This window comes from Callospermophilus lateralis, chromosome 12, assembly GCF_048772815.1.
Source record: "Callospermophilus lateralis isolate mCalLat2 chromosome 12, mCalLat2.hap1, whole genome shotgun sequence".
NCBI classification, from domain to species: Eukaryota; Metazoa; Chordata; class Mammalia; order Rodentia; family Sciuridae; genus Callospermophilus; species Callospermophilus lateralis.
The window spans coordinates 66286140-66300059 of record NC_135316.1 but is presented as its reverse complement, the minus strand read 5'-3'; the positions used below and the strand labels follow the sequence as shown (position 1 = coordinate 66300059).

Here is a 13920-nt window from a genome sequence, read left to right as displayed (position 1 = left end):
ACAAAAGAGTTGTAGCTGTAGTTGTCTTCTAGAGAGGTCCTAAAAAGAACAAAGTAGCCTCTCTTCTTTCTCTAGTATTTTAATGTTCTAAAACATATAATTTTCTGTATTTTATTTTTTAAATGTCCATTGAGTCTTTGGGCACTGCAATTTCTCATTTTTGTTTGGTACTTTAATAAATTTAAAAATTTTAAACAAAGGTCTGTTCTGAAATTGCTGTTTCTGGGGACCATCTTTGCCTCTAAGTATAGAAAAGCCTAGAACAGACTATGATGGCTATTCTAAAAGTAGAACCTTGGCACCTTTACCAATGGCAAATGAAAAATTAAGTTAGCCCCACACATTTCTGTGATATTTCAACACAGTGTAATTAAGTCTATGTGTTGGTAGGCATCAACATGAATATAAAAATATCAAGTAAGAGTAGACAGCTTTATTTATTTGTTTATTTATTTTGGTGCTGGGGATTGAACCCAGGGCTTTGTGAATGCTAAGCATGATCCCTACCACTGAGTTATCCACCCTGCCCATTCCCCCACAAAATGTTTTAAAGCAGCAGAAATAAAAGTAGTTGGTATTTATCAAGTCCTTACTAAGTGGGCTTTAAGCACTTTACAAATATCACAGATCCGTAATGTATATAACAATTCCATTTTTTATATTGGGTAATTTTTTCCGATTTTCATTTTTAACTATTAGGTATTAAGAGGTGTGTGTGTGTGTGTATGTGTGTGTGTGTGTGTGTGTGTGTGTGTGTGTGTGTGAATCTGTTACAGATTAAGGAAATGAGTCTCAGGAGATATTAAATAACTTAGCAGTTTATACAACTAATAAATAGTAGTATAGGGATTTAACCACAGATTTGTCTGGTTCCAAAGCTTATCGTCTTTATGTTTATTCCACTGTTTCCACAAGAAAAACAATGCAATGTAAAACTGGCTGTCAAGATTTGAAAGATAATGTCTGTTTCTTAGCATTTGGGAACATTTATATTAAATATGATATACATACTACATTTTACATTAGTGGTTATGCCTATTGTTTTAATCAGTTTCCTTTGAGTTAAAACCATTTGTCACATTGATTCCAGAAGCAAATAAAAACATCCTTTGCATAAGATGTGAACAAATTATCATAAACCTTTTCTGCAATAAGGACTTTTTGGGGGGTTGGGCAAAAGTGGTAGCATTCACAAATTCTTCAAAATTAATAGAACAATGATTCTCTAAGTTTCTCCTACAAAGAATCCTTTATTAGTATTACCATCCTTGAATACATGATCATTAATATCATCAGCTTTAACTGATTAGTCATACATTGTTGTTCTTTACCTGGGCCCCTGTGAGTCTAGGTCTTTGCAAGTTTGGAACCAGTAGCTCATATGTTCATAGTTGAAATGGAGTATCCAGGAAAAACAGGGTGTGCCTTCTGTTACTTGAGCCCAAACAGATCTGGACAGAATTTGTGGGTAGGTATCTGCTGGAGATTCAAATCTGGAACACTGAATTGTCCTTTTTATTCTTCACACTCCTGTATTCTATGATTTACTGTCCTTAATTGAATAGCGAAGCTGAATAAATAGTAACTCTTCTCCTTTTTATCAGTAACCATTCATTACTTTCTCAGTCAATCTCAGCATATTTTAATAGGATTCCCATTGAAATTAGCTAAGAGTATGTTTTCCTTTTATAAAAGCTATTTGTGTGCCATTGCAGTGTGTTACAGATTTGTGTTTAGTATTTATCTTTCTTTTCAGAGAGTGCCAGGTGTGTGTATTTGCAGACTGAACAGCTTCATCTCTTTTGAAGTTGGTTTTGAAAGGATATCTGTCAAAAATTGATTTTCTGCTTTGAAGACTTATCCTGTATAGTTGGGCCATCAATAGCAACTGCTGCTTCTCTAACAGAGAACAACTATGGGGTCTTCAAAGTACCAGAAGCATCAAAAAGAATATCACTAGGCAGGACCTTTCTTTGGAGTAATTTCATTAGATTTCCATTTAAAAGTAGAAATGATTATCAATTTACTATTTAAAAGTAGGAATGATTATCAATTTACTTTTTATCCCATTAAAGTATAATGCTCTCAGCCTACAGTTTTCAGCCTCTTTTGTTTCCTCCAAATGATTATATGCTCTAATTTTCTTTTTTGTAGTGATAGTTTTTACAAGTAAGTTCATAGTGTAGATCATAGAGTTCTACATGAAGATTTATTTTCATAAAAGAACTCTTAGTTTTCAAAAATAATAAGGTCTACATAGTGACAACTCAGAACTTTTATAAGCAGAGGGCAGTATTGGGTTTTATATTTTCATACTCTGTCCTATATTATCTTGCTATATGATGAAGTAACTTCACAGCCATTTCATATGCTTCTAATTTCTTTATGAAAGTGTAAAAGAAAATTTAAAAATATACCCAATCTACATAGAAATTTTTAAGATGTATGAATCTTTTTTCTTATGCATCTTAAGCATTTTCACAGAATTATTCTTGACCCTTTAAATTTTTGTAAGTGAGGTTTTATAAGAGCCTGTCACCTGGCTAGATGGAAGTCCCCAGTCCTTGGCTATAGCTATCTCTTCCAAATATACCTGCAAGGCAGACTGTATCATTTGTTGAGTCTTCTAAGTGAAGGAAGTGGTAAGACATGTAGTTAGAATACAATGAGGAAGATTTGCCATGGTAAGTTTGCAACTTGCCACTCAGATGAGAAAACATGTAGGGTCAAAATGTCGGTAGTGCTAATGTAAGCAAGTATTCACTCATTTAATAGATACTTCCTTAACACTAATGTGGCAAATACTAGATGGGGAGTAAGAATTATAAAAATGAATAAGACTTAATATGTGCTTTCCAGGAGGTCACGATTAATTTAAAAAGCAGTCAAGTAGACAGACTTGTGTTATATTAGAGCTGTACAGATGGAGCAAAGAGGCAGGGTTGCTGCCACTGCCCTTGAGGAGAGGTAGTGAGGATGAGGATGCAGAGTCTTTCAGGGACTACTATCCATTTCCCAGACAAATAAAGAAGGGAGGACACTTCAAGGAGAGAAGGTTTATGAAAGCATGATGCATTTTGGAAAGTGCAAGTAGTCTGCTGACTAACACATAGGGTTAACTGAGGGCATGCTGGGTGGGGAGACTGACTGGGATCCAAGAGCCAAAGGAGTCACAGGATTATAAGCCTTAGAGTAGCATGGTCAGATTCATAATTAAGAAAGGGCCCTTTTGCCTTCTAAAGATAGTAAATAAAAAGCTATGTACCTGAACATAGACCTATTGGGAGGCAGTTTCAACAATCTGGGTGATGACAAATGAGGACGGTATATGTTGTACCTGTGGCAATGGAATAAAGGCACGGCAGTGAGAAAGAATTAGGTGGCAGAAGCAATGGATTCTAAATGTCAGAGATTCAGATGAGTAAAATGTAAGCTTTACTTTCATTGGATCAACAATTTAATAAGGAAAACAAGTAAAACTATGATAGATGCAATGTCATATTTGAAGTGCTACATTCACAATAGGGTTTTCATCCTAAGAGTCCTTCCTGTGGGAAATACAGGAAATTTTTCTCTAGGAAAATTTTTAACCACTGAGAAAGTTTTCAGTCTCAGTCATTCTTGTTGTGGGTGATTATAAAAAGAAAGAATATATGATTCAAAAACACTTAAGATGTGATTGATAAAGTAGATGGCAGAAAAGGAGAAGACATTTTTGCAGTACAACTTGAAGAAAGATGAAGGAAAGGAAACCCAGACCCCAGAACTGTAGTTTGGCAACTTCTGTAAGGAGAAAAAAACAGAAAAAAAAACAGAGATGTGTAGAGCAAGTTAACAACATCTGCTTTGGCACAAAGTAATGCTGGGCAACAGCACTGAGACTGCACAGTGTCATTCTGGGGCTTGGGGAGTGTATTTGAAAAGTACCTGCCAAGAACAGCAAATTTTCTCCAAATCTTTTCCATCTCATACATCCAGATTACTCTGTATTTCTGTGACCTCTGCAGGATCTAGGTGGCAGAGGTGAGCAAGTCTTAAGTCATTAAGTGAAAGCCATAATATCTCAGTGCAGAACCAGGCACAGAAAGGGAAAACACATACTCATGTGCACATCATTTCCAGCAGAGTAAAATTAATTGGCCAGCAACATGTGAGTTGTTGGGAAGTATGACTCTGAAGTTTCTAGCAAACAAGGGAAGACATTACTGGGAATTAATGGTTCCCGTTACTACTAATTTAATATGTTTAAAGGGGCTTTGTCTTTTCTTTCTAATGTGCTGACTTCTTAATTTAGTGAATATAATAATGATTATGAAGGATTTCATAGGTTCACTTCTGGCTTGCTCTTCCTAAAATTGTATTTTCTCTCATGTCCTTAAATTTGAAAATTATAGAATCTATAGAACTCTATTCCTAGAATTCATGTGTGTAAATTTACATAGAAACACAGGAGAGCAGGGAGTTTGTATAAATAAATGTAGCAGGGGGGTGCATTTGGATTGGATGTTTGGAGTGAGAAGGATCTCACCAAGGAGACCATAGCAGGAATTCTGTGCAGAAGGAATGACTTCAGGGATGCATGAAAATGCATGGCATGCTAAAGAAAAGCAATAAGCAGTTCAAGTAGGAGTAAGGCATAGATTGGCTTGAGAATAAGAGGATGGTGTAAGAACCTAAACTGTAAGTATTTGTCAGAAATATTCTATAAAAATCTTCAGTGAACTCAATTAGACAACCTGAAAAATTTTACCAGGTGTTCGATGTAAAATATTAGAAACAAGTGAGGCCTACTAAAATTGAAATAGTTCTATTTCTTCTCAAAGATGGTAGTGATTGTCAAGTTTTTGAGTTGATGGAACTACCCTGAAGGGTTTCATTATTCCTGTGAAAATTAGTAGTTCTTGTGGTACGGAAATGTTTTAGGAATTGTTGATAATAGGTATGTCAACAACTTCCAATTGCATAATGCCCCTAAAAAGATCCAAATCTTTTTCATGTGTTTTCCTTCGTACTCCAGAAATAGTTTTGGCAAAGGTTCAGAGAAGTCAGAAATTTGCCAGAACATGCTCTTTAAAACCCTGGCTCACCTCTTTATGGAAACGGTTTAAGACAAATCTCTTATATGTCATTCAGATGATGGGATTGACTTTGCTGTCCATATGCATCAGGCTATGAATTTGTTTCTTTCTGCAACTTACTCAAGTATTATAATTTGATCTGAGTCATAATTTTGATGTTCACCTTTTTTTAGTTGAAATTTTTACTTCCAGATCTTTATTATTACTTCCACAAGGGATTAAAAAATATCACAACATATAAATTAAAATACATCATTGTTTCAACAAACATAAATTCATGAATGATACTGAAGATAAAAAGCAATGCTATTTATAGGCCTTAAGTTCATTCTCCTCCCTGCTTAAAATCAAATCCAGATATCATTCTAGCTAAGACTTTAACAAAGTTAAGCAATGCAAGCGATGGGATCTTAAAACCATGGAAAATACCATTATTGTTTCAATCAAGTCAGATATAAAAACTGAACTCTGGTAGACTTGGATGACAGATTTCAGTTATAGAATATAAGGCCTTTTGCTAACTGGTTATTAATTTAGAAGTACCCCTGAATTAACGTTGAGTGTGTTTCAAATTCCAAAGCTTACTCATGCATCCTAGTATAATGCTTCTCCTTTCCCCTGCCTACTAACATACTGAAGGGGAGAAAGTTAGGAATGGTCAATTTTTTCCACAGTTCTTTGGGAGGGCTTAGTGAGATAAAAATAAACAAGGGGCTATGGTTTACCTCTGTTGGACAGCCCAAAGTCCATATTAAGAGTCTAGAGAAAGTATTTCATGTGACTGAGGAACAGGATGGAGTCAGTTTGGTTGTGCAACTCCAGGACACCCTGCTTATGTGTCTTTCAGTTATAGTTGTCATTGCCAGTAGCATCCTGTTATGTGGTTTCAGAATAGATTCTATATGGGGTACCTGAAGGTCCTTCCCATACTCTGCCAACCAAACAGCCAGTGCTATTTTTATATAGAGCCAGGCAGCCTGTAATTTCCATGACTGTTATTTAGAGTGAGTTGGCAAGTTCAAAGCAGACTTTATGCACATCCCTGGCATTGTCAGTAGGAACTGGAAGTTGAATAGTTACTTTTTCTCACATGGATGAAGGGGTGTCCCCCACCCTTTTCAGTATTTGAATGTTATTTCTGTAATATTATCAATGGATACATTAAGAGTGTGTGTGTGTGTGTGTGTGTGTGTGTGTGTGTGTGTGTGTGTGTGTGTTGCGCACATACATGTGCTGGAGATCATACTCAGGACCTTGCATATTGTTAGCCAGTGTTCTACTAGTGAACGACATTCCTAGTCCTAGGTCCATGTTTCAGGCTAGTTGTCAACCAGAATCATTTTTATTACACAATTCTTCACCTGTAATTAGATTTTAAGATGTGAAATGGTTCTCTTGTTTTCAAAGAACCAATTTAGGTGTATTTAGAACTTCTTAGTATATGCTTTAATAAAGCGTACCTATCTATCAGGACACCTATTCTATTGGGAGGTATACATATTTTCAAGCAGAGCAACAAGTTAATGCTGGCCCTTTAAACTATCACTGACATTTCCTTCTTCTTGCTTCAGATTTTCTAAACTATAAGGAATTTTGAAAATTACAAATGAAGAAGTTAAACCGGGCATGGTGGCTCACGCCTGTAATCCCAGCAGCTTGGGAGGCTAAAGCAGGAGGATCATGAGTTCAAAGCCACACTCAGCAATTCAGTGAGACCCTGTCTCTAAATAAAATACAAAATAGGGCTGTGGATATGTCTCAGTGGTTGAGTGCCCCTGGGTTCAATCCCCAGTACCAGAAAAATAAAATACTGAAACATTAACTGATATTCCCCTTCCCAAATTTGCATAGCTGGTTAATACAAGAACCAAAACTAAAAACCAGCTCTCTTTGCATTGTTTTATTCTGTGTCTTCTCTGGTAAAGAGTAATTAATGTATTAATTTCCTTTATTTTTCTCCTTATATATTTGAGACCTTATTTTCCTTTATGAAAGCAAACGAAGAATATAGTTCATTCCCTAAGCTAGCAAAGAGAGACCCTGAGCCTTGGATATATTTTAAAGATCTGCCCTGTTGACACAAAAATGCATTTTCATAATATTCAAAAGAGAATACAATTATAGTCAATTCCCTAACTCATCACTGGCCTCCCTCCGCCCCCAGCACACTCCACACTTTTTGCCAGTGAAAAGATGGAAGTACATGGGTCATAAATCAGTATAATTGTTCAGGTACTTAAAATGAATTTTGGATAATAGATATGAAAGCACATGTGCCTTTTGGAGAGACCTGTCTTAGAAGAATTTCAGTGGGAATTTCTTTTTCTTCCCTCTTATGTCAAACATTAGCATTTCAAAGGGACAACAAGCATATTCTGCCTGAATGTTTAGATTTTTATATTAAGCAAAACAAAAAAAAAAAAAAAAAAAAAAAACAAATAAATCAAAGCCTAATATGGTCTTACTAAACATAAAGAAATTTTTGTCAGACTATTTCTTTACTGAAAATAAAATTATTTCTAAATGTAAATCTGTACTCTTTTTAATGTCCATTAGACTGACTGCAAGCACCTTTAAGTTGTAGCCATGTGCCTATTATTTTTAGAAAACTTGAAAGTATAAGTTATTATTTTTTGGAATTCAGTTTATCATGGAATAAGAAATTTCTAATGGGTTAAATGACAAATCAATGATTCCTTTTTTAAAAAAGTTCAAAGTCAAATTAGTATAACTTGGAAGTGAAGCCTTGATTCTAAATTTGTCTACAATTTTATACTTTAGCTTTGTCATATTTGCTTTTTTAAAAACTTTAAAATAAATTAAACATAGAATTATTCCTTTAGAAGTTAGGATCCTAGCTTTCTTGGTGGGAATAGCTATAAAATGTGGTCCCAAGAGGGTTTCTGGGTGCTGATGATGTGCTACTTCTTTGATGTGTTTAGTGTTACACTTACATGAGTAACAGGCTTATATAGGCATTTCTGTATGTATATTATGTATCAAGCAAACTGAAAGAAGTTAAAATGCCAAAAGAAAGTCTATGAAACTTGCCCTGTATAACTGATAAACATGGGCCTAATAATACTGCACACTAGTTATTATTACTTGGTTCAGACTTTAAAAGAATAAATTGAAAATTTTGATAGATTGCTCCAGTTTTTAAAAATGACTATCTGTGCTCTATTTGCTGTATTAGAAATTAATAGTTATTTTGAACATTTTAACAATTCAAGGAAAAAATGTGTGAATCTTAATTATGTTTGTCTTTGAGGTAAATATGGGATAGGACTTCACCTTCTGTATTTTTGAAATGTGGAATCTTTTTCATCTTAATGTGTATTCTAATCATCATCTTTTTTTAAATAAAATGAAGCATAATTTTCTCCTAAACAAAGCATTCTTTAGATTTATTTGTGTGATTGATAATAGAGGGCTCATTATGTTATTCTGTGATTTGGAAACAAGAATGCTCATTTTTCCAATCATCCTTAACAGGTTGCCTCTACCAGAGCAGACATTCATGGGTTACTGGACAATTGGTCAGGCAAGAAATGGAATGCAAAAACTCCTGTGTCCAGCAGAAACTCATCAGATAGACATAAAGGTTGATATCTTTATTATTTTCTCTTAAAATATTGACTCTTAGAAATTTTTCAATGTCTTCCCTGAAGAAAATCCATACAATAGATCTTGCAGAAATGACTTGTTCTGACATTTTCTTTTTCTTCTTCTATTTTTTCAAATCTTTCTGGTCTACAAGGAACTCCATGTAGACAATTCCTAATGTACAGATAAAATTTCTGAGAACTAATGTATGTTTTATGATAGTCAGGTATGTTTTCCTAGGACTTTTTCCTAGGATTGTTGCTCTGTTATATTTGCCTTTACTTTGTGTTTGCTAACAGAGTTAAAATTTTGTGCTTTTATGAATTGCCTGCCTCTTTTTAGCCATATATCGTTGACACATAATGTCTTCATGTGAAAAGGTAAAGGAAAAGAGGATTAGTCATTAGTTGCAATTAAAATCACTCTAGGTATTTCAAGCAGAAAGGGTTTTATCATGGGGGGAAAGGTGCTTGTAAAATCATTAGAAGGACAGGCAGACTTGCAGCCAGAGGCTAGTCAGTTTCAGGGTCAGTGATTCTGCAAGTGCTGTCATCCTGTAGCTGGGAGTTGCACAGGAAGGCAGAGTCAGCAAACTTTTTCTGTAAATGGCCAAAAAGTAAATATTGTAGGCTTTGTGGTTGCACAGATTCTGTTGCAACTACTCAACTCTGCCATCATAACGCAAAAGCAGTCATGGCAATATGTAAACAAATGAATGTGGTTGTGTTCTGCTAAAATTGTATTTATAAAAACAAGTAATGGGTCAGACTTGCCCTGCAGGCCCTCATGTATCAAACTTGCAATAAAGGACAGAATCTCTGCTTATATTTTTAGATTTTCCTTGTTTGCTATGGCTGCAAGAAGATGCCCACTCCCTTTGTTCTGTCTTCCAGATCTCATGCAAGTGTATTTAATTGGCAGAACCAAAATCACTTCCAAAATCTTTCTCAAGGGAGTGTGACAAATGCATTTGTTAGTCTTCTCATCCCTGATACACGGACTAGATCGAATGAGATAGGATGTGGATGCCAATATCTAGCTCAAATATTTTTGACTAAAGACTAAAGATAATCATGCAAATCATTGAAATATTAGTTACATCCATGGAGTTCTTCCAGGAACTCCAAGTACCCAGTACTAATATTCATAACATCATTAATTTAGTTTCTCTGCCTATGTTTATTATTGAATAATTATTACCATGTGTGAAATACTCTTTCATAAGTAACATTAATGAATGTCAGTAAGTATGGTTTTAAAAAATTAATTTCAAATGTCATATTTTTTCACATTTCATTTAAAAGACTCATACTCAACCCTCACGTTTCTTTGTTATGATGTAAAAAAGTCATTCTTTACAAAGGAAACATATTAGAACATGGCTCATTAATTTATAAGTCATTCTGGTTTGGACAACTCTAGGTCCTGATATATGGAGTTTGAAGTGGGCTCTTGGTTTGGCAAGGAATAAAGTAGTGAGAAATCTTGTGGGATTTTACATCTGGTATATTTTGTGATTAAAAACAAAAGAAAACGAGAAATCATTAACCAAGATAGCACGTATAGAAAGCATTTATAAATACAAGTATGGAAATATTATTGTTATAAGTACTATGTCAGAAAATAAAATGTGGAGTAGATCCACATTAAATACTCAAAATATAAATTCTATATTTTGGAAGAATTTTAGCTTTTCTATGTTTTTGTGACTACCCAAATTTCTTAATTCAAACAACTACTTTATTATAGGGTCCAGTGTTTGTGAACATACAGAAGTATCCAATAGAAAGACATGAAAAGAGATCCCTAAACTTTACTGAAGAATGTGTCTCCTGGAGATTACCACTGGATGAAATTAATTTAATTTGTGACATTGCTACATCATGTGGTATGTTAAGTTTATTTTTTAATCTTTTATTCCTGTATTGATTTTTTAAAAGGGATTAAAACACTCTCTAGTTATCAAGGAGTCTATGATAAACTCGGTGACTGTCATTCTTGGATTGGATAGCAATTATATATAATTTAGAACTAATTTCCTCTAACAACCTAACAAAATGCCATTGTGGAATCCACATAAGCACTGCTGAGTTTGTATGCATATGTCTGTTTCTCATTACAATTGTAGCACGAAGTTAAACACACCCAGGCGTATGCTAAAAATAGAAGGAAAAAAGAAAAAGGAGAAACATTGGATTTTTTTGGCTGGGATTCCAGTTTGGTGATTGCATAAACCACAAAAGCAGGGCCAGAGTGATTTGCAGTTGCTAAACTTTTCATTGTAAAGAATGGCAAATAAAGAATGGGAACTGTTTGCATCTACATTTCTGGACTGTTGCCATTACTTACTGATTGACGCAGGAGGCCCTGAGTACTTTTTGGCAATAGTTCTTCAACTGATGTCAGTTACTAAAGCAATATAAACAGAAGAGGTAGCTGGGGGAAGGGAGAATATCTCCAGCATCACTTAAGATGGAATTGTCGAGGCAATGTTAAGTATCTTGTGTTTATTCCTGTAAGCTTTATGGATATAGTTTATACCCCAAGTCAGCTATTTTGAATAAAAGTATGCTTTAAAATATTTACAGATTTTTTATTGTTGTTATTTGCTTGTTTTGGGTAAAGATTTATGCTCCTAAGATTATTTCATATTTGTTTGTAAAGTGAAAGTCTGAGATTTTATTTAAAAAAAATTGAACTCTGACCCTTGTCTCATATTCAGGAATCATAGATAAGTGTGTTATGATCCTCTGCCCAGGCCTATGGCAGGTGGTAAACCAGTTGTACACTCTTCCCATTAAACCTGGTCACAGGCTCTTATTTCTCAATAGCATTCAGGCAGCCCCTTCCTGTCAGTCAGAGTTGACTCTGATAAATGTGACTCATTTGCTGTCCCTGATAGAATTTAACCCTCTTAATTTCAGTATTTGCCACATTTGCAAACTAGATTTTTTGTTATTTTTATTTCTTGGTGTTTTGTGTGTATGTGTGTTTTACCTATTCTGCACTTCAGATAGAAAAGAGTTAGAGTTGGAGTTAATTTTATATCTATGAGTCTGAGCCAAAGGCCAGATGATACTTAATACCTGAAGTAAAAGAGAACAATTAATAAATTTATTAACTAAATTTATGTAAACATTCTTACTGTATTTTCCATAGCACTGATGGCTAATTTTTTTACTGAGGTTAACTTATTGTTTTAAAGTTAGTATTTGTAATATATCTATATGTAATATAATTATGATATATTAACATTGTAGATATGGCATTCATACATGTAGTCCAGATTTTCTAGTATAGGTCCAAATTTAAATATATATCATTGTCATACGGTGTGTCTGAATTTTAGGTTCAAAAATACAGCTATTTATAAATAGATATCTGGGTACTGGGTGATGCAGATAGCATTTATGAGACAAAGCAGCTTAATTCCTTGCCTCAAGGCACTCACATAAGACATTATCAGAAGTTTGATCCAGAGCCTGGTTACTCAAAGGAAGGAGCTCAAACAAGCAACCTGGGAGCTGATTGAAAGGACAGAATCTGTATTCCCACCACAGACTAACTGAATCAGAACTTGCAATTTAATTAGTTCCCCAGGTGATTCATAGTCATTTTAAACTGGAAGAAGCACCGGTATAAAATTCAGAAAATGGACTTAAGAAAGCACCCCATTTAAGATGATAGAAATTTTATAATAAGGAATACTGAAATATGAACAAAAGTTTGAAACTGAAGATCTGTAAGGCTAAGATTTTTAAAAGTGGAATTAATTAGATCCTAAATATCTAGTAACTATCTAGAAAGTGAAAGATCAGCAGTTAGAAAATATTGAACTGTTGTTATTCTGAAACAACAATGGAAAAGAGAAAACAGACTTTCATTGGAACACAAGGGAGAATTTCCTGACATTAAAAATTGTTAACTAATTAATGATGTTATCAGGAGATATTGTGGCCTTTTCTTGGGAACAAATAGATACCTCCTGGAATAGATAGGTGTAACTCTACATTTAGGGAAGGAACTAAGGTGCTTTTCATGGTCTTTTTAGTCTAATCAGTGCATCTACAAATCATCTGCTGGGTTTCAACTGTATGTTCAAACTTCATAATTTAATTTTTCCTAGGCCTCTTGATCAGTTGGTAAGTCATTTTCAAACCACTAAATTAACACCTTTTTGCCATTTCAGAAAATGAGGAAAATACTCTGTATATAACTACATGCAATCCTGTTTCCTTATACTTTATGAATATGACTGGGGAAAGTGGCTTCTTTGTGGACTTATATGACATCTTCCCAAGAACTGCCAGTGGACTTTGGCACCCATTTGTGACAGTGGCACCACTGGGAAGTCCTCTCAAGGGTCAAGTTATTCTCCACGAAGAACAGGTATACTCACATTCTATAATTATGGGGAAAGTAACTTATGTGAAGAAAAAGGCAAGAGTAATTTTCAACCTAAAACTGAAATATGTGTTTTTCATGATTGAAGAGAATCATGAAAAATTCATTTATATTGGGGGACATATCAGGAGTTATATTTTATCAGTTCCACAAAGTAGGCTAATATCTTGCTCTCTGTACCAACTTCAACAGAATTTTTAAGTCTGGAAACTGCCCAATCAGGGTTTTTCAGCCTTGCCACTTTCTGATATTTGGAGCTAGATAATTCTTTGTTATGAAACTTACTCTCTCTTAGGAGAGAGAGCCAACAAACAACCAAACCAACAAATAAACATGTCAATATCAGGTAGTGGAAAGTGCTATATAGAAGCAGTGACATCTGGGGAAGTGATGGAGAAGAAGGAGGAAGAGTTGGGAGGGTGAACAGTGCTAAAAAGAGTGCTGAGATACCTTCTCTGAGAAGATGTCATTTTATCTGAGACTTAAATGACATTCTTTATATAGAAGTAGCAATGTAAATATATTGCGTGGAATACACTGGAATCCCTTAGTATCTATGGTGCTCAAGTTCTATCCATCACTTCTAGAGATTAGTGCACTAAGACAGCACTGATAAGAAGTACAGATACCCAGATTCATGCTAAACCTAATTCTAAACAGATGCTACAGCTCAAAAGACAGATGCTATAGGTCAATGAACAAGACAACAAAAATTCCTGTCCTAAAAAGCTTATATTATGGTTCAAGAAGATAGACAATAAGCAAATAATAATAACAACAACAACAACAACAACTTAAACTATACCTTTAGCTAGAAGTTGAGATGCAAGAG

The 13920-nt window shown here is 34.5% G+C and overlaps 1 protein-coding gene across 1 annotated transcript in view; it reads left to right on the top strand.

Moving 5' to 3' along the window:
• Vwa8 (von Willebrand factor A domain containing 8) overlaps positions 1-13920 on the top strand; it is a 392265-nt gene that overhangs the window by 237428 nt on the left and 140917 nt on the right. Inside the window, exons 27-29 of the mRNA XM_076872295.1 lie at positions 8574-8682; positions 10434-10572; positions 12874-13073. Coding sequence (XP_076728410.1) covers positions 8574-8682; positions 10434-10572; positions 12874-13073 — 448 coding nt within the window. The remainder of the gene's footprint in view (positions 1-8573; positions 8683-10433; positions 10573-12873; positions 13074-13920) is intronic.